The sequence below is a fragment of the Amblyomma mixtum genome, chromosome 8 (genome assembly GCF_055824585.1).
Source record: "Amblyomma mixtum isolate Tamu chromosome 8, ASM5582458v1, whole genome shotgun sequence".
NCBI lineage: Eukaryota > Metazoa > Arthropoda > Arachnida > Ixodida > Ixodidae > Amblyomma > Amblyomma mixtum.
The window spans coordinates 90,622,885-90,644,426 of record NC_143019.1 but is presented as its reverse complement, the minus strand read 5'-3'; the positions used below and the strand labels follow the sequence as shown (position 1 = coordinate 90,644,426).

The 21,542-nt window shown below is 47.6% G+C and overlaps 1 protein-coding gene across 1 annotated transcript in view; it reads right to left on the bottom strand.

Annotated features, from left to right (window-relative positions):
• LOC149333470 (uncharacterized) overlaps positions 1-21,542 on the bottom strand; it is a 42,005-nt gene that overhangs the window by 13,778 nt on the left and 6,685 nt on the right. Inside the window, exon 5 of the mRNA XM_089557727.1 lies at positions 13,200-13,285. Within this exon, the coding sequence (XP_089413853.1) occupies positions 13,200-13,285 (86 nt within the window). The remainder of the gene's footprint in view (positions 1-13,199; positions 13,286-21,542) is intronic.

Here is a 21,542-nt window from a genome sequence, read left to right as displayed (position 1 = left end):
AATTAAAGGGATGGTATAGTGATGCTACAAGTGAAATAAATAAATAAATAAAACCGATTAGGAAATCGGCTGAGTTAGGTAATCGAACCAAGGTTGCCGCACTGCGAGACGAGCACGCTAACTACTCCTCCATGCCAGCTCGATGGTTTGGAATGAACAAAGGCGCGTCTAGTGAATACGGTGTCTTCGTTCACTCCCATCTTCCTCCCTTCCCTTACGGCGAGGTTCAGGTGTCCACCGACATATGCGAGACAGTTACTATTCCTTTCCTCAAAAACCAATTTACTGATGTACAAGGCGTAGAGCCGAACGTGCGATGGCTTTCTGTGGATTCCCTGGCAACGTTGCCCTCTAAGAGGCAAAGCTTAACATCTTAACCACACATTAGTGACACAAGCAGCAACACTGCGCTTAAGGCTTTCGCCTCACCGAACTTTAGCTCAACAAAGCGCCCCCCTCAATTTTTACATATTCTGCGACTGACTTTTTAGCCTTTTTGGATCCGATTCGGAAACGGAACGCTCAGAGTGCGCCGGAAATGCCGCCCACGATACTACATAAGAGATCGACGAAATGATGACGACAACTGATGGCCCCAAGGCTATATATAGCTACGACTGCGGCAGGCAGGCGCTCGAGAAGGCCGCATTGTCACTACATCTGTGAGCAGTACACGCTCTTTTTCGTCATTGGCATTGAACTTGAAGGCACGTTTCCTGCCATCCGTCGCTTCGAAAAAGCAGCACGGTGATAACACGCAAAATTTCCGTTTCAGTTTTGGCTCGGCCAAGCAAGGAATGGTGTGCAAGTTATATGCTTGTGCTTTATTATTTTTCATGCAATATAATCTCAAAAGACGTGAACTGATGGCTATTGCCACATCGTATCTTGGTGGCTAGGTTTTATGCATCAGTAATGGGCAAAGCGATTGTCTTAAACCGACACGCATGCAATGAATCTCTCTCTCATGGACTGCAGGACTCGTTTCACAACCTGCGGGGTATATTCGCACATTTGCTACCAGATACCAATAAATTATCGAAAAGAGATGAAGGACTCTTGCGTGATCTCGGCTGTGCTAAGGCAACTGAGAAAGCGCCGTTTTCAGTTCAATACGGTAGTGGTCAATCAGTGCGGATTGCCAAGAGAGGCAGTTTCTAATTGGGCTTAGAGTTTTCGAACATACTTATTCCTGCGAAATTTTCTAGCATTTGCCTCGGGCTTTTTATAAACTTGTAGTTTGCTAGTCTCGCTTTCAGAGCTTTGCCAGCCGTCTGAGGTTTTTCCATAGAAGTCTATTTAAATTAATAATTTAACTAGCGTAAATCCATGAATTCGTCCCTCCTTAGAGCTCGCTGAATTTAGATTAGAGCTCGCTGAATTAGATTGGCGATGTGATAATTCAAGCCTAAGAAACAAAACAAAACAAATGACTCTCCCTCGGTACGCAGAATCTGTGAGGTTATTTTCCCACGCTCTAACTTGCCTATATGCTTAATGATAATTTTATTGGGGCAGGAGCCTACCATTGCTCTGTTAATTCTCACATGGCCAGAACGTTTGCCTGATAGCTGCTTTCCCGCAGTACTGAATGTATATTTTTTTCGCCTACTTCAACAGATGAAACCGTTTCTATCAGCAATGTGCTTAGGGATACGTGGTCATCTGGTGCGATGAAGTGGTTGTGTTTCCTATCTAACGCGCTGCTAATGCTACCACTGAACAGCTTACATATACATTTAACAGAATTCGGATCGCGGGTGTAGTCCCTGAGAAACTAATAGTTTCGCGTGCTACGAAATTGTTCATAGAGGGCTGCAAACACGAACCGAATAATTGTCGTTTAATTTCGGTACATTAGCTCTTTTTAAAAGTTGCTGAGCGCGTACTTTTTAGACAGATAATAACTTCTTACGAACAAAAATTAATTTCTAAAGAACACCATGGCTTCCAGCCACGTAAATCGACTCAAAAAGCTCTCTTAGATATTAAAAAGGACATTATTAAAAATTTGGCAAATGAAATTTTTTTATTTTTGCAAAGCTTTCGATTCCGTAAAGCTTCCAATACTCAAAAATTGGATTTGCGCAATTCGCGGAGTTGGAAATAGACTACGGGAAATTTATTTATGTACTTGGGACAGTGCACACGGATTCGCGATGCAAGCTCTTATTTAGATGTAGTAAATCTCCCAGGGATAAATTCGCGTCAGTACCCTTTAAACCGCCCCAGAAAGGTGACAGAAATTCTGTGTAATCAACTTACGGTCTTCCTCGCACAATGCAGCGCTTGCAACAGTGTTACAACACAACGTCGGAACGAAGAGTGGCAAATTTATGTCAGTACAGACACGAAGTGCACCCAACCAATCCAGGCCTGCTTTTAATGCGATAGCCAACGTCATCAGTGCCGCAGTTGGACCTGTAAGTGGAGGAGGGGTGGATGTGCGGCAGCCACGTAACACACCTCTCACTCCCTCCGTTGTACCTTCGCTTAAGGGGCGGTTCAGGTGTCCATCGAGATGTGAGCCAGATCCTGCACCATTTCCTTTCCTTTACTGAAAAACCAATCGTCAATTTTCTTTCTTTTCTTCTTTTTTTCTTTCTTTCTTCCTTTCTTTCCTTCTTTTTACTTTCTTTCTTGCTCTTTTTCTTTCTTTCTCTCTTTCTTTCTTTCCCTCTTTTTTCTTTCTTTCTTGCTCTTTTTCTTTCTTTCTCTCTTTCTTTCTTTCCCTCTTTCTTTCTTCCATGGTTCCTTTCTTCCTTTCTTCCTTTCTTCCTCTCGTTCCATCTTTCTTTCTTCTTTCAATCCCTCTTTTATCCCTCCCTTTACGAAGCGGCTCAGGTGTGCGTTAAGATGTGACAGTTACTGCGTCATTTCCTTTCCTCAACAACCAAACCAAACAAAACTATTGGGCCGCCGACATTCACTGGGTTCGTTGGCATTGACTCTGCTAACATTGTAGAGTCCTCTGGTTATGACAAAAGGAAATCCACACAACTCACTCCCGGGGTGAGTGGACACATCAGTCTTGCTTTCATGTACGTGGCGTTTATGTCCACCCGCAAAAGCTGTGCTTTCGCACAATATTCCGTGCTTAGCAATGCTAAACTGCCAGCAATTTCTTTATCATATGCTTTTTAGCAGAGGAAGAGATGGCGACGACACCATCATCATCATCATCAGCCTGACTGCACCCAATGCAGGGCAAAGTCCTCTCCCAAGTCTCTCCAATTAACCCTGTGCTTTGCCAGTTGCGGCCACTGTATCCCCGCAAACTTCTTGATCCCATCCGCCCACCTAACTTTCTGCCGTCCCCTGCTACGTTTGCCTTCTCTTGGAATCCACTCCGTTACCCTTAAGGACCAGCGGTTATCTTGCCCTCGCATTACATGCCCTGCCCAAGCCCACATCTTCCTCTTGATTTCAACTAGGATGTCATTAACCCGCGTTTGTTCCATCACCCACTCCGCACTCTTCCGATCTCTTAACGTTACACCTATCATTTTCCTTCCCATAGCTCGCTGCGTTGTCCTTAACTTAAGCTGAGCCCTCCTTGTTAGCTTCCACGTTTCTGCCCCATAGGTGAGTACCGGTAAGATACAGCTGTTGTATCAGCAAGGACCAAACTCCTAAGCCATGATTAGCTTTGTTTTTGAAGAAAATGAGCTGTAGGTGGATGATATATAAAACGCCAGTCTCAATGACGATGTAGGATAGGTTATACAAATAAAATATTTTTCGTCGGCTCTTAAGATGCATGGTGGTGGTTTGCCGAGTAGAGGGGTGACTTGCAAGTCGGTTTTTGGAAGACGGAAAGATGCCTTGGCTGTATATGCCTGCCGATACAGGACCGCCGCCTCTCACAGTGGGCGCGCATGCGGCCGTCCTGACGGCGTCTACGTAAGTATACTCTGCGCAGGAGAGATTGCCGAATGAGACGAGCTCCAGGAGAGACCTATTACTCGCGCGACAGGGACTCCAAGACGTGTGAAGCTCAAGGGTTTAGTAGATACAAAATATATAAGATTTTCTGCTTATGTTCCTCATTAGACAGGTTCTAGCGAATACATAGCCAATATACACTAATTTGTAGTTCATTTGATTTCGCGGCTCTGGCGTAAATTTATCTTTTTTGCCGCCACCATTAAATTAAAGTTGGCATAGTCGAAACATCTCCTACTGAGGAAAATCTGCAGTTTTTATTTTATATACTAAATAGCAAAATAAGGTTGAATGAAATCAATGTACGTAGAGAATATTTCATAGTCTGAACCCATTTGAGCCGGTTCGACGCGATCAAATCCTGCTCCAGCCGGAACGAAAAATCGCTTCGGAGTCTCACGAAGAACTGAACCCGGAGGCGCGAACGCGAACCAGAACCGAACAACGAAAAATTCTGAGACCTGTAAAATTTACTGTATACAGAATAGACATTGTGAACATTCAATTAACCACAGATATTGTGTTATACGCGCAAGGCAGGAATGTATTTTTTTCCGGGTCTAATCTACAAAAGCTTGAGCAAGGTGTGTTGCTGGGCGAGCTGGTTGGGGAACATCGTGAGAACAAACAGCGCTTACAGACAAAAGACCAATATCTTCGTTACTTCAGTGGTGCAGAACATAGATCAGATGCGCACCTGCGAGCAGATTGCAAGGTAACTACCCATCAGAGAGCCACTTCTTCCCTCTGGTAGCTTCCGAGTCAGGCACAAAAGAAATCCCTGTCATCGCCAACAGGGCGATAACAGGGATCGTTATAGCGCTGTTGGCGATAACGATCCCTTTGTTATCGCCAATGTTCTCCAGTAGTCATATGACCATGCGTAAAAGATAAAGTTTGCATTAGAAATGAATCTGCGTTCAATTTGTCGATAAACCAGAACCGAAGAACGAAAAAATTCCGAGACCTGTACAATTTACTGTACACAGAATAGACATTGTGAACATTCCATTAACCACAGATATTGTGTTATATGCGCAAGGCAGGAATGTATTTTTTTCCGGGTCTAATCTACAAAAGCTTGAGCAAGGTGTGTTGCTGGGCGAGTTGGTTGGGGAACATCTTGAGAACAAACAGCGCTTACAGACAAAGGCCAATATCTTCGTTACTTCAGTGGTTTTTTTGCGGGTCTAATCTACAAAAGCTTAAACCTATATAATATTCCTTGCTTACCAATTACTGAATTGTCTCTCTACCAAACCAATTAAATGTAAACAAAACGAAGCTTATAGTTTTCTATCCGAAAAATAAACCGTTTGACCATCATATCCCAAATACGTTGCTTTGGGCTGGTCTGTGAATCGCTAAGGTTCACTCAGAACACAGGCAAAAGTGACAAGAGAGAGAAAGCGCCTGTCCCTTTGTTTTTAGTGGCTTCCTTTTCTTCGCCTCTTTTGTGCCGTCTTCAGAATTCACCATCATAACAAAATGGAGCGTAATTACTTGAAAATTAATTAAGTGCATAGTTGCCGATATCACGATGCATATTTCCGCAGTGACCTAGGCTGGACAGCTTATGTGAACAGGAATAAATTGAAATTCGCGCGACCTTTTTGTGTGGTCCATCGTCCAAGGTTACTTCTCCCAGAGGTGGGTAAAAGACAATTATATCTTGCTATTGATCATTCCTCTCTTATACATGCAACACCATATGCGTACCTGCAATACAACCTACCCGTAAATTATTTACACTACAGAAAAGAGCCCTAATTATGTACAGAGCCAGCTTACGAAAAAAAACCTTTTCTAAACATTTCATGCCAGCAATCCTTCATTGTTCCAGGATGAGTCTGGATGTTCTTGTTTTCCATAAGATCAGTCAGGATGTGATTTCCTTGCTAATACTTACCATACAAAAGATTATAACTTATGAATCATGTGTGGTTCTTCTATCTACGACAATGCCCAGGACAAACTAGGGGAATCAAAGCATGTCTAACCAAACTGCTACCTTATGCAATGCGTACCAATCCCTTGTAGAAATTCCTCAAGAAAGTTTCAGTGTTTGCCTTCAAGAAAGCACTTAAGATGTTCTTTCCTCCTGTGTAAGTTTTATGTTTGAATGAAAATATTACTATTGTGCTATGTAATTATCGCTGTACTGTTATTCAGATTTTCATAGTTTTTTACTGTCTTTTCATTGGTACGGTAATGTGGATATTTAGCCTGTAAAATGTTTCTTTGCTATCATTTAGCTGTTAATTGCTGAGACAATCCACTCATTTGGCATATAGTTATTCCTTCGATTTTCTGGATTATAAATGTATTTCGCTGAGCTCTATATTAATTTTCTACTTATCTGTGTTCATTTGAAAAGTGCTTGCATTATGATTGCGTTTTTCCTTTCGGCGAGCAGTGTCATAATTTCTAATCCGACGTGTAGGCCTCGTAAGGAAGCATGCTCATTATGCTTCCTTTACACCCTCCTCCAGGGGGTGAATATTCCTTGCCGCACCCCCCCCCCCCCACACACAAAAAAAAAAATAGGTTTTATAGGTTTTTAATAGCCCTAGACAAGACGTAAGTGTGAGCTGAGCAGAGCATCATCTGCTTCAGTGCCGCTGCTGAGTAAGACAAACGAATCCCTAGAGCACCTCTGTCTAAGATAATAAGATATCAATGTGAATGAATTTTTGCAGAGCCATGACCTTAACCTCAAACGGGCACAACTGATGTTTCTACCGCTTTTAAAAGTTACAACAAACAAGTGGTAAGAGTTTGTAGACCTGAGCACACGTTCTGATACGCTTCATCCAGATTCTCATGCTGACATTGTCAATTCCGAGAACACATTTGCTTGGCTTATTTCCTCCCTTCTGGTTTAGTTTTTAATCCCCACCTTTCATCTCTCGTGATGCAGGATAACCCGTTGGAATGCTTTCAAATTACCCTCCCTCCGTTGCTCTCGTTTCTCTGTCACATAGACGGTTTGGTGAACGACGAGGGTAATCCCAAAAGTAAGGTGTCCAAAGTGCAGGGACTACAATGAAAATGTTCGCGTGGTTGCTTGCCTCCCTGCAGTATGCTTTGCTTCCCCCTTATCATAAGCTACATCTCAGCCAGCTGGAAAACAGCCTTGGCTCGCTGCAGTTTGGGATGAGGTCGCGCTTGGAGCTACCGTCTGGTGCGAAGTTCGAGCAGTTACTCACTTTTTGAATGCATAAGGCGTTCACATTAACGAAATCATTGCTAGCTCACGGAAATTTATGGTGAGTCGTGCATGGATGCAAAAATGTCCGAAAGAATTTGGAGCTGATCGCACTGTGATTCACAACGAATAAAAAAGTTAAGATGCATGAATTTCTGAGGAGATAGTTGTAAAAGTTGTACAAATCACATGCGAATATAGGAGGACCACTCTCGATGGTCTGTGCACATTGATGTCTTAGGTTTTTCTAAGTAGTTTGAATTTATCAGGTTTTCTGATGGATTGTGAAGTTGTCTATCCTGGGACATTGACTGAAAAGTTGGAATATCCGAAGGTGTGCTCAAGACTGCCCCTGCGAATGCTTGCAGCAGAAATTCAACCTCAAGGAGTTTACTTTTCCTGCGAACTTCTTTGCCATGTATAGGAAAAGGGAAATTGGTTGTTGCAGGTAAGGAACCCTGGGTATTCCTCATCACACCGGTGACAAAACAAGAACATGTCAGTAGCGGTATTCCCCTTCGCCCGAGTAGATTAACTTCACAGTGCCCCACTAAAATCACGACAGCAGTGTTTTTAGATCAAAATGAGGACTTGTTGTTTGGCTTCATGAAGAAGCGCAAGATAAGGTCCAACGCTTCATTGACACGGAGAAGGCCTCGAATGACATGGACATACAAAAGCTGCCTAGTGTCTGCAAAAATGTATTGCCTGCAATGACAATTATGCGAAAAAAAGGAATGCCCCAGTTTTAAAATTTTGCATCAGTAAAAGAAAACAAGCGTTTCTGTCAATTTCCAAAACAAACGCTTACCTCATTTTTAGGGATCACCGTCGTATCCTACCAGGTAATAGCGACCAGGTGTTTGAAGGCGGGAACATAGCGTGTGTACATACCTATTCCAGAGCTTGCAGTGCTGTCGCAGTGGCCCAGAAAGCAATGACCCTCGTTTGCATAGTCCAGTGTAGGCAGGTGAACATTTTGAACTGAACATTTTGAACAAAATTTACCGCAGACTTGCAGATTCACGAAACTGGCTTTAATATAAGGGCTTGAAAGAAATAGTTGGTCGGATGACAATTTTTAGAAGGAAATTTAGGATCATCATCATGCTGTGAACTGGAATTTAAATAACGCGCGTTCCTGACAGCTGTCCTCCACAAAGACCAACTCTTCACACTCGGAATCTCTTCAAGCTAGTCAATGACCACTGATTTTCGCCAGCTAAATCATAACATGTACTGCTGAAGCTACCATCAAAAAAGATTATCTTATCCCGTTCACCAAATACTATGATGAAAATTTTTTTTCTAACATGATCATTGCAAGAGAGCAGCTTGCTACCTTTAAATACCTTCTTAAGAACGAAATTGGCACCTGAGACGCCACTGACGCTCATTTCTGCCTCTTAAGCTGCAGTGGTGACCTGGGGGACAAGAATCAGCCTTAATTCAAATCCCGGCGTTTGTGGGAGGTGTTTCAAAGCTGTACGCAGCCGGGAATCACCGCTCCTGTTCAACATTGCTATGATGCGCCTCCCAAGCCAATTGGCCCGGGTGGAAGGCATTCAACACGCGTTATATGCAGATGATATTACAATTTGGACCACTCAGGGGAGCCTTGGGGACATGGAGGACCGCCTTCAGCAGGCTGCTTCCATAGTCGATGCGTATGCTAATGACTGTGGTCTCCAATGTGCTCCAGCGAAATCAGAGCTTCTGCATGTCAGAGCAAACCCAAAGGATAGGACAGCAATACACATCTCTCTGTCAGGAGGTCCTATTAGAGAGGTGGAGGAGCTCCGTATTATGGGCCTTTTCATTCACCACAGACTCAGACCGGACTCCACCATTGTGAAACTCAAGAGAGTAGGCGAACATGTAGGGCTCATGATCCGCCGCGTTTCCAACAAGCGGGGTGGTCTGCGGGGCAGGGACGCGCTTCGGCTCGTCTATGCCTTCGTGACTAGCCGGATCCTCTACGCCGTGCCATATCTCCGCACTACTAAGCAAGACGAGGCGCGAATAGACGCCATCATCCGCAAGGCAACTAAGCGAGCCCTGCATCTCCCGGTGGCTACCTCTATTGCCAACCTCAAGACATTAAGGGTGCTAAACTCCTACCAGGAGCTGCGGGAGGCCCACCTCGTGAACCAGTACACGCGGCTCATGCAGACGGCCCCTGGGCGCCGCCTGCTAAACCGCTTACACATCCAACACGACTGCACTCCAGAGGAGGCGGAGCGTATCCCAGTACTGTGGCGCCATATGCTCTCCCCCGTAACATGGACACCGACATGCACGTAAACAGGCGACAAGCGCGGGCTCGGGCTCTTGAGAGACAACACGGCTCCCGACCCGGTGTATATTATGTAGACGTAGCAGGGCCATCGCCCACGGGATTTTACACGGCCGCTGTCATTCACCAGGAAATGCACGTTGATGGACTCTTTTTTCGAGCCCCGAATTCAATCCGAGCCGAGGAAGTAGCGATAGCGCTTGCTGCCGCCCACGCCAAATCGAAAATCATCATTACGGACTCCCGAAAAGCATGTGATCATTACTTGGCAGGGGAGATCTCCCCCTTAGCTGCTTGTAGTCAAGACGGATTGCCACTGATCCAACACCCAAAAGAATCATTTGGGCTCCTGGCCACCAGGGCTTACGAGGTAATGAGGCCGCTGACGCGGCTGCCCGAGCGCTTACTCACCGGGCTCCTCATCCGAGCTCTTCTTGCTCGGAAACTAACCAGCCGCTGCTGCGATTCAGGGAAATTATAACGCATTATAGCGACATCCACCGCCTTTTCGCGGCCCCTGCAAAGGGGCTGAGTAAGACGGAGGAGCGAACTTTAAGGCGCCTGCAGACAGGTACTCTACTCTGTCCTGCAATCTTAAAACATTACGATCCTAACACGGATGGGCGATGCCCGCCCTGTGGGGAGACCTGTGATATCTTCCACATGGTGTGGGCATGTACTCAAAATCCCCACTTCCCCCCTTCCCCTACCCCTCCCAGAGAGGCATGGGAGACTGCCCTCCTCAACTGCTCCTCGCTTGAGTCCCAAAGGGCTCTGGTGAAACTGGCGAGAGACGGGGCATTGTCATGCGGTGTCCCGGACTAGGGACGCCGACCATGTAGCGGGGCCACTCTGTGGCTCCCAAACTCTATTTCAGTAATTAAAAGTTTTCACCACCCCCACCGGGAAGTCTGCTTTTTTAGCTGTCGCAGCAGTTCTCTAGTCATTCGTGCTAGAAGAGAAGGCTTTGAATAAGTGCGATCTGGTTTTTAAAAGACAGCATTCTAGCTTGTCACGTGCTTCTTTTCCTTTTCCTAGGACTCTTCGCAGATCTATAGAACAGAAACCTAACAATTTTGTTCCCGTTGCCCCGTTTTCCCTCTTTTTATTGTTACATTTTTATTTTGAGACCTATTAGCAGTCACACTTCTATTCAAGTGCAATGCTTTTCCCCACTACGATTTATAATTCTGAATTTTAATCATGCTGACTTGTCGCAGTAAAATATCAGAATAGCAGTTTAGTGCCTTGCTTCATTTAAACTGCGTGAAATGTAAAGTGAGTACTGTGAATTTATTTACTTTTGACAAGTCCTTGATTGTGCGAAAAGAAATTCAACACATTGAATCTCGAGCAGACTGCGGCCCGACTCGCATTACTGGCACTCTCTAAAGAATTCGCTTCACGGTTCTACACTCAGTTTCAGTAGCTGATGTTGAGCACGGCGGCTTTTATTCTGTAATACAGAAAAGAAAAGAAAGGGCTTATTTTAAGGCGAAAGCCTTTAATGTCTCATCGCTGTAAGCAGCAGTTGTGGACAGAAATGTCACGCTTTTCAATTGGTCGAAATGGTCGTGAAGTCACAGTGCGCGTATTTCAAACGGGGCCAATTGTACTTTGGCTAGTAACCATGCAACCAATTGAAGGGATCGTATAGTGATGCTCCAAGTGATGCTCCAAGTTAATCGCTTAATTACCCAATTAGTCTAAACTTTTCTAGTCTGGTCATACAAATAAATAAAACCGAGTAGGAAATTGGTCGAGCTCGGGAATCGAACCCCGGTCTTCGGCGTGCGAGACGAACATGCTATCCACTCCGCCATGCCAGCGCGATGGTTTGGGATGAACAAAGGCGCGTCTAGTGAATACGGTGTCTTCGCTCACACCCATCCTCCTCCCTTTCCTCCTGGTGAGGTTTAGGTGTCCACTGAGGTATGAGAGACAGATACATTTCCTTTCCTCAAAAACCAGTTTACCGACGAGCGAGAAGTAGAACCGAATGGGCGATGGCGTTCTATGGACTCCCTGACAGCGTTGCAAGACGCTGTCACGTTCCGCTCTTAGAGGCGAAGCTTAACATCTTAACCACACATCAGTGACCACACTTTAGGCTTTCTCTATGCTTTAGGTCAAAAAAGTGCCCCCCTGAATTTTGACGGCTGTCCATCGAGATATGCGAGACAGTTACTGCGCAATTTCCTTTCCTCAAATGCAATTTTCATTTTGGGCCCTCTTTGTCTCCTTTCACTCCCACTTCCTCCCTTCCTGTACGGTGCGGTTCGGGTGTCCACCGAGATGACAGAATTACTGCGCTATTTCCTTTCCTCAAAAAGCGTTCCGTTCAAAGTGCAATGCATCGCGCCGAACGGGTAGTGGCGTTCCGTGGACTCCCTCGCAGCGCTACAACACGCTGTCGCGTTCCACTCCTAAAGGCGAAACTTAAGCGTCATTAATTAGCAGTGAATTAGTATTCAGGCATTAATAAGTACTTAAACATTCATTAGTGAATTGTCATTACTTAGTAATTAGTACTCAATTATACGTGACGCCACCAGTGCCACAGAAGCAGCGAAAGTGGTGCGGAAAACGCATTCGCCTCTACGCACTTTAGACAGTCAAAGTGCCCCCTGAATTTTTTAAAGCAGGGTATCCAACAGTCAAGCCGCTCATATAGTGACTTTACGCAGACTGGGTTTAACTGTTTACCAGATTATCAATATTTCAAAATTACATCGCAGGGCTAGACTCCACACGAACACATGGGTACAGCTTTCTGACTACTGTGAAGGAACAACTTGGCGTAAAAACATTAACTGATAAATCCTAGTGCCAGATTGAGTTAGTTTACAGATTTCACGATTCCTCTAAGACCAGTCTTGTATTCATCAGTGGCACATGAAACGCCACACGACAAATAGGGCGCACTTCAGAATTGCAGGTTTGTCGTTTCCTTTTGCCGCATGTGTCTTTGGTCATTCTTATTATTTTCCTAGTTGTAAGATTATAAACTTCTGCCGATGCTGTATTGCATGTCTGGGAGTGGTAAACTTGAATGCAAAGAATATTTAAAGTGACGCTTCAAATTAACGCGTTTAGACTTCCCACACGTTCTTACTCGCGCTATCTTGTTACAACAGCTTATGTAGAGTGTATGTGGTAGCCCGTTTTGAGCGATGCCCTCTCGGTGTCATGTGCTAGACTGATCGAACTTTTATTGCTTTCTGTGCAACGTCTGTCGGCGGCAAACCCTCGCAAGGATTTATTCTTTTTAACAGAGGCCTCCTAAAATACCTCTCCCCAATTATAGTAGCACGCTGCTTTGGGCAAACGTGTAAATTTGTCAGTAATTATTGAGGTCCGTTCAAACCCAGTACGAAAGGCAACATAAATAACAAAACCGTTTGGAATGTCTATACGGTCACAGTTTCTTGAAATCAATTAATGACGAAAAATGTAGTGCACGTTAAATATTCTATTCCTTATCACATCATTTCGTACTAGTCAAGACAAAAATAAATTGTCTTATCAATTCTTGGTGTGGAACAGTAAAAAAAATATATATATGAAATGCTTGTCAGAAGCAGCGGTGAAATTCTGTAAGGTTTTTATTCGATGACAGTCAACCTTCGTTTTGCGATATTACACAACATCAGGTAACGAAGGAACTCTTCTTGACAGATTTCTTGCACGTCCTCATTGCGGATGATGAGGAACGTTTCCGCATTCTTGTCGGTTACGCAGGAGTGTCACCTGACCGCCACCGTAGTAATAAAGCCTATCGAAGCATTTGAAGGACTGCGTGGTATCCGAGTCAGGGTTGTCGAAGAGGTAATATTCTGAAAAATGAAGAGAATTTGTTTATTTGCTTTCGTTTTGTTGAGTTTTGCCTCCCAAAGCGATTCAGGCTATGAGAGACGCCGCAATGAAGGCCTCCGGAAATTTCGACCACCTGTGGTTCTTTAACACGCGCTGACACCGCGCAATACACGGACCTTATTAATTTCGCAGGGTCAGCGGTTGTGTGCATCACAATTTAGCGAAGACAAACAAGCCTGTAACTTATATATGTATCCTGTGCTTAATTTTTGAACTAGTAGAGGCTCTTGATTCATCGGGAATCATCTAGCGCAATATTAGTTTTCCTTTTAAGTTTTTCTGTTATATGTTAAACGTTTTCTGGTAAATGATAGACTTTCACTAACTCCAATTCCTGTCGTTGCTGCAATGAAGATTTTTTCGGGCCTTTCAGGGGCGGGAACGAAACCGTGCGTCCGGAAAGTGCAATAGCTGCACCTACCGCTGCGTTTCATGCTGCGGGGCGCCAAGGTCGTATTTATCACCACTTGCTTCTCCTAGCCGAGCCCTGTAAAAAGGTCACATGACAGGTGAGCCTTTCTTTCGAATTTTCGCAGGCGTGGCTAGCGCTCTGTGCGGCTGCTGGTTGCACTTCAGCCTGCGAGCGGATCAAAAATATTTCGCTCAGCAGCGGCGAGGAGAATAAAATTTGAGAAAATATAGAGCCTCATATGGATTACACTAATGGCAAGGTACAAGCGACTCGTAAAATTAGGAGCGTGCTTTAATAGTTCAAGAGTTTATATTTCAATATAACTTAAAAGGACAGACAGTTAAAACGTCTTACCTGACTGCTTATGCACACCACCCCTATCACTGCTCTCCGAAAGTGCGCACTTACACACTTTTCCGAGCACCGTTGATCCCCTGGCCCTAGCCCTCAGAGGGCGGTGGGAGACTCACCCTTCGCCGTACCATAAAAGAGGTCTACCTCGAGCTCCGCCTAGACAAACGCCTTTACCCTCCCCCTCATCCATCGCTCACGGTGCCGGAGGCTCGCCTTCTTCGGCACATTCAAATGAATGCAGTTATCACCCCGTCTCGCCTCTTTCTCTATCGCTATCGATCAGACCCTTCCTGTCCCAACTGTCCCTGTATCTATGCGGACCTGGCCCATTGCCTCTTCTATTGCCCGGCTGCTCAGCAGTCGGGTTCCTACCAACCCCCCCCCCCCCCCCCCCTTTCTTTATCCATCACCACCTGGCTCGACTGGCTTGGCGCTGAAGGGGAGGAAGAAGAGCGACTTCTGGTCGCCCAGGCGGTCGACATGCTGGGCCTGTAAATTATGGCCGAATAAAGGTCTTGTACTACTACTTAGTAGTAAGCCTGTTTTCAAAACTTGCTGACCATCTCGGGTGAAACGTCAGCTATTGCTTTAGGAGTTGGCTCGTATGAAGTGGACACGACGGTTGCAAAATCTCCCTCTTCCACAAGCCATTCCACCCAATCCTGGAATTGTATGTCCTCCCTCTTACTGCCTTAATCATGCTTCACTAACATCAATAAGATCTTATAATTAAGTAACTCGGTGTTATTCTAACATCAAACCTGACCTCGAATAAAGACATTATTTCTATGATTGCAAACGCTAACCGCATGCTAAGCTATATTAAGCGCAATTTTTCTATGGCACCGTCATCTGTGAAACTAATTCTTTATGAAAACACTTGTTCGCTCTAAACTTAAATACGCCTCATCAGTATGGGACCCACATACTGACGGATTAACCAATGCCCTTGAAGAAGTCCAAAATAACTCCGCAGGGCTTATTCTTGGTAACTATGGTCGTTTGTCAAGCGCAACACTCATGGAACAAACTTCATCAATAGCAGCCTTGTCGCTGAGGAGAAAAATTTTCCGTTTGTGCCTTTTCTTTAAAATTTATCACAGCAATCTAATTCTAAAAAATGCACTGATCACGTCACCCATATACATATCGTCGCGCATCAATAATCCATGTAAAGAAGGCATCCCCCACTTTGGCACTACGTCCTACCAATATTCATTCATTCCTATTGTCACGTTTTAGTGACGGCAGTCCAGTGGTCAGGAAGACACCAACAAGACTTGGAAACGAAGCTCTTTATTTGGGCTGACTTGCGCCCGGAAAAGAACTGAATCACTAGGCGGCGGCGTAAGCAACAAACGTGCTCGTCGGTCGTCGAACTACGAATGCCCGCTGCTCGTGGCATCGTTCAATTTAAAGCCGGCTAGGAAACTTCGAGATAACAGGTCGAGATCATCTAGAGTAATCTAGAAACACGTAGGCGAAGCTGTTCATGGCTGTGAACAATCGAGATTAGTCCGGTCGCTTCTCGCGTCAGGAACAAAAATGATAACAGCCCTTTCCTGCAGCCTTGAGCGTGAACGAACAAACACTACAATGATACGTGGCATTACCCCCCTTCCAAAGAAGCATCGTCTCGATGCTTTAAAATGAAAATAAACACGGAAAATGAAACTTCGAGTCCTTTAGCGTTCATAATATGGCTTCAGGCGTACGACATGTACGACTTCCGGGCGTGGGCGGCGTCGCTGAGATGCTGTCGTGGCGTCGGGGATGACTTCATAGTCGAGGTGACCGATCCGACGGAGAACCCTGTACGGGCCAAAGTAGCGTCGCAGCAACTTTTCGCTCAATCCACGGCGGCGAACTGGCGTCCATATCCAAACCCGATCACCTGGCTTGTAATGCGTGTCTCGTCGGCGCAGATTGTAGCGTCGGGCGTCGGTGTGCTGCTGGTCTTGAATGCGAAGCCGCGCAAGTCTTCGGGCTTCCTCGGCGCGATGAAGGTAGGCGGCGACGTCGAGGTTGTCTTCGTCGGAAACGTGCGGGAGCATTGCGTCGAGTGTTGTCGTGGGCTTCCTGCCGTATACCAGCTGGAATGGGGTAAACCTGGTTGTCTCCTGGACGGCAGTATTATAAGCGAAGATCACGTAGGGCAGAATGGAGTCCCACGTCTTGTGTTCGGCGTCGATGTACATGGAGAGCATGTCTGCGATGGTCTTGTTCAGACGCTCTGTGAGTCCGCTGGTTTGTGGATGATAGGCAGTGGTCCTCCGATGGCTTGTCTGGCTGTAGTTTAAAATGGCTTGCGTCAGCTCCGCTGTAAACGCCGTTCCTCTGTCTGTGATGAGCACTTCCGGGGCGCAGGGTCGCAGGAGAATTTGTTCGACAAAAAATTTTGCGACTTCTGTTGCGGTACCACTAGGCGATGCTTTTGCTTCGGCGTAGCGGGTCATGTAGTCGGTGGCCACGATGATCCACTTGTTTCCTGATGAAGAGGTCGGAAAGGGGCCGAGGAGGTCCATCCCTATTTGCTGAAAGGGCTTAGTTGGCGGTGGTATGGGGTTCAGGAGTCCGGCTGGTCTAGTCGGAGGCGTTTTGCGTCGCTGACACTCACGGCACGTTTTCACGTAATGGGAAACGCCGGTAGCTAGCCGTGGCCAATAGTACTTCTCCTGGATGCGGTGCAACGTGCGAGCAATCCCGAGATGTCCTGCAATCGGCTCATCATGACATGCCTGCATAATTTCTTGCCTGAGATTTTTGGGCACGACAAGAAGATGCACTGTCCTGTTCGGCGCGAAGTTCTTCTTCAGGAGGACATTATTGTGAAGGACGAAGGACGACAGTTGCCGCTTGAACCCTCGGGGAGGCGATGCGGTCTTGCCTTTCAGATAATCAATTAGGCTTTGCAAGTCAGGATCCGAGTGCTGCTGCTGCGCGAAACTGCTGGCGCTTACCGGTCCTAAGAAAGCGTCGTCGTCTTCCACTTCGGGTGCTGCGTCGACAGGAGCTCGTGACAAGCAGTCTGCATCGGAATGCTTGCGGCCAGATTTGTAGACAACGGTTATGTCGAATTCTTGAAGACGCAGGCTCCAACGAGCAAGGCGGCCGGAGGGATCTTTCAAATTGGTCAGCCAGCACAGAGCATGGTGATCGCTCACAACCTTGAATGGTCGTCCGTATAGGTAGGGGCGAAATTTGGATGTGGCCCAAATAATGGCGAGACATTCTTTCTCTGTCGTCGAATAGTTGGCTTCGGCTCTCGACAGTGAACGGCTAGCGTACGCGATAACTTTCTCCTGTCTGCCGTTTTTCTGAACGAGGACCGCTCCTAAGCCCACCCCGCTTGCATCGGTATGAACTTCGGTTTCGGCGTTTTCATCAAAGTGCCCGAGCACAGGAGGGGACTGTAAGAGGCGCTTCTGCTCGTTGAAAGCTTCTTCTTGTGGCCTTTCTCATTTAAAAGGCACGTCAGCCTTGGTAAGTTGAGTCAAAGGTACAGCGATGCGCGAAAAGTTCTTGACGAATCGTCGGTAATAAGCGCACAATCCAAGAAATCTGCGTATAGCCTTCTTGTTATTAGGCTGTGGAAACTGCGATCGCAGCCGTCTTCTGGGGGTCTGGGCGAACTCCATCCTTGCCTACGACGTGACCAAGGAACAGCAGCTCCTCGTAGGCGAAGTGGCATTTCTCTGGTTTCAGTGTCAGGCCTGAAGACTTGATCGTTTCCAGCACTATCCGAAGCCTTCTGAGGTGGTCTTCAAAGCTTGAGGAGAAGACAACAACGTCATCTAAGTAGACTAGGCAAATCTGCCACTTCAAGCCTGCGAGCACCGTATCCATTACTCGCTGGAACGTCGCTGGGGCAGAGCAGAGGCCGAATGGCATCACCTTGAACTTGAAGAGTCCGTCTGGCGTGATGAACGCAGTCTTCTCGCGATCTCTTTCGTCGACTTCAATTTGCCAGTAGCCGCTCTTCAGGTCTATCGATGAGAAGTACTTAGCGTTGCACAGCCGGTCCAGTGTATCGTCGATGCGGGGGAGGGGGTAGACATCCTTCTTCGTAATGTTTTTCAGGCGGCGGTAATCGACGCAAAAGCGAAGGTAGCCGTCTTTCTTTTTCACTAGGACGACCGGTGCTGCCCAGGGGCTCCTCGATGGCTGTATGACGTCGTCACGAAGCATTTCCTCAACTTGCTTGCGGATAGCTTGGCGTTCTAGCGGCGATACGCGGTAGGGGCTCTGTCGCAGTGGCCGCGCGTGTTCGTCTGTGACAATGCGGTGCTTGGCAAGCCGGGTTCGTCGCACAATCGATGCTGATGAGAAGCAGTCGGTGTACCTTTGAAGAAGACTGCGTATTTGGTCTTGTCTGCTCCGGAGTAATGCCGGGTTGATGTCGAACGTGGGTTGATGGCCTTGGTCAGATGGTTCTGCGGGTTGGTCGGGTAGGGCAAATACGTCTCTGATGTATTTGCCCTACCGTCAACGACCGTATGAGGCAGCACCGCACTTCGCTGCAGCCAGGCAACACAGCAAATCTTCCAAGACACTGCAACCACTGCAAAGACTGCACCCCTCTGTTCCATAATGTCAAAATCATCGGCCGCGGCAAAACACAGATAGACCGAGAAATCTTAGAAGCTTTTAAAATCAAGCAGTTAGGGACTGAATGCGTCAGCGACAGCTCTGTCAGGTTCACGGCAAAAGAGTACTCTTTCATGAATGGGACATAGATTGCCACATGTTTCTTCGCTCGCTTAATCAGTTTTGTGTTTTGCTGTTTTGATAGCATTTGTGGTGCTCTTGCGCATGTGCGCCCTGTTCTGATGTTGGCGAAGTAAAGAATTTTCAGTTGTGTTTCCAGCGTTGTCCTGTGTACTTCTCCTCCTTGTGAATGCTTCCTTTTCGCTGGTTTTCTACATGCCATGCACCAACTGGCCCAACAAGCTACGCTTCTTCAAGTCTCTGATGTCTGCCAGCTCGTCGAGGAAAGCGATCGTCGTACCTTTGTTTAGATGCCGGTATTCTTCCGTGAAGTTGGTTAGCAACACCTGGGCTTGGCCATTTCGGATTTCGGCGACTCCCCTCGCGACGCCCAATCCTCGATCCAGTAGTAACAGTGTGTTCCCCTCGATAACGCCTTCGGCATTTTCGATGTCTCCAGTACCTATGCCGACGAGAACACTTGATCGGGGCGGCACGCTCAATGCTTCATCGAGGACGTTTAAGGCAACGTGATGAGTCGCGCCCGTCGTAACAGGTATGGCTTTTTCCGTGGAAAGCTTGATCGACTTAGATCGAAGGTCGAAGATCGCCCGATGTTCGTTCAGGAAGTCCATTCCCAAAATCACGTCTCTCGAGCATTGCTGTAGGATCAGGAAGGTTGTCGCATAGGTTCTCCCATTTACAGCAACTCTCGCGGTGCAGCGTCCTGACGGCGTAATCAGGTTACCACCTGCGGTGCGGATCAGCGGGCCATCCCAGGTTGTTGTTACCTTTCTGAGTCGGACAGCGAGTGGGCCACTCATGACAGAGTAGTCAGCTCCCGTGTCCACCAAGGCAGTAACCGCGTGACCGTGGACCGTAACTTCAAGGTCACTTGTTCGCGTTCTCGTATTGTACGTTGTCTTCGGTGTCCGATCTCGGCTTCGTCGAGTAGTGAGGCTGCGGTGGGCGTACTGCGACGTTACTTCACTGGGCAGCGGTAAAAGCTTCAAGTCTGGCCGCGTCGTCGTCGTCGGTGTCGTCGTCGTCGTCGGTGTCGTCGTCGTCGTCGGTGTCGTCGTCGTCGTCGTCCTCGGTGTCGTCGTCCTCGGTGTCGTCGTCCTCGGTGTCGTCGTCCTCGGTGTCGTCGTCCTCGGTGTCGTCGTCGTAGTTGAGGCATGGTCTTAAGTACTCGTCGATGGAGGGTCTTTGTCATTGCGCTTAGAAGCAACCTCACCTCCAGAGGGTGCTTTATTTAGTTTAACCTTCGGGGGCTGGGGGAGCGTCCACGCACGGCGTAACCTCGGCTAGGTGATACAAAGCGCGGGGACGATGGCGACGGCGAACGTGATAGGCGGCTCGGCGATGAGTATTCTTCCCGACGTAAAAACTCCTCGATTTCGGCTGGTCGCTGGCCGGGTCGGGGTCGTGGAGCGTCGTAAGAGAACCCTCGGATGCCCAGTCTTCTGTATGGGCAGTGCCGGAGGACGTGACCGGCTTCGCCACAGTGGAAGCATAGTGGGCGGCGCTGGTCGGGAGTTCTCCACTCGTCGCATTTCCTCGGCTGCGCGCGTCGCTCGTAGGACGGGCGGGTTGGGGCGAGTGGGCGGCGGTCCAACGCAGCTGGCTGAGGGCGATAGGGGCTTGGGTCCCGTCGTCGAGGTGCAGGACGGCGCACAGCTGCGGCGTAAGTCATGGCTGGGGGCTGCAGAGGCTGCGTGGGTGTCGGCGTCACACCCAAGGCCTGTTGAACCTCGTCCCGGATTGCGTCAGTAAGTGATGTAACCTGCGGCTGCGTTCCATTTGGCAGCAATCGTCGGAGCTCTTCTCGTACAACTTGGCGTATAACCTCCCGCAGGTTATCGTTGTTAGCGGCGTGCAGGCAGTTTGCTGAAAAAACGCGCTGCTGGCGCTCATATTGGCGGGCTCGGGCGTCAAGAGTTTTTTCCATCGTGGAGGCCTCTTCTATGAATTCCGCCACGGTTTTCGGTGGGTTCCGTACGAGGCCGGCAAAGAGTTGTTCTTTAACTCCTCGTATAAGCAGCTTGACCTTTTCTTCTTGCTTCATGTTCGAGTCGGCACGCCGGAAGAGACGCTTCATCTCCTCAGTGTACACTGCAACGGTCTTGTTTGGGTGTTGTATGCGAGACTGTAGCAGCTGCTGGGCTCTCACCTTTCTCACGACGTTTGTGAAAGTCTTGAGAAGCTGCTCTTTGAAGGTTTCCCAATTCGCGAGGCTGGCTTCCTCATTCTCAAACCAGACTCTTGCTGGTCCCTCCAGGGCAAAGAAGACGTACCTAAGTTTCGTGGCATCGACCCAGTTGTTGAAGATAGCCACACGGTCGAACTGCTCCAGCCATTCTTCGGGGTCGGCGCCAGGCGAAGCGTCGAAGGTTGGTGGCACCCGGGGCTGGTGAAGAATGATTGGAGTCGTCGTCTGGGGCAAGCTCATGGTAGACGTTGCGGCTGGCTTCCGCTTCCGGGTAGGGTCCGGCAGATTCCCGAACTCTGGTGCGTCCCCTTGAAGGCGTCGGCTAGCGTGGTGGACTGGACTCAGGTCCTGCGGTTGATGACTCAGAGGGCTGGCGTCACGGCTTGTAGGGGGTGTCCGGAACATGGGAGGCTACCCAGCACCTCCACCAGATGTCACGTTTTAGTGACGGCAGTCCAGTGGTCAGGAAGACACCAACAAGACTTGGAAACGAAGCTCTTTATTTGGGCTGACTTGCGCCCGGAAAAGAACT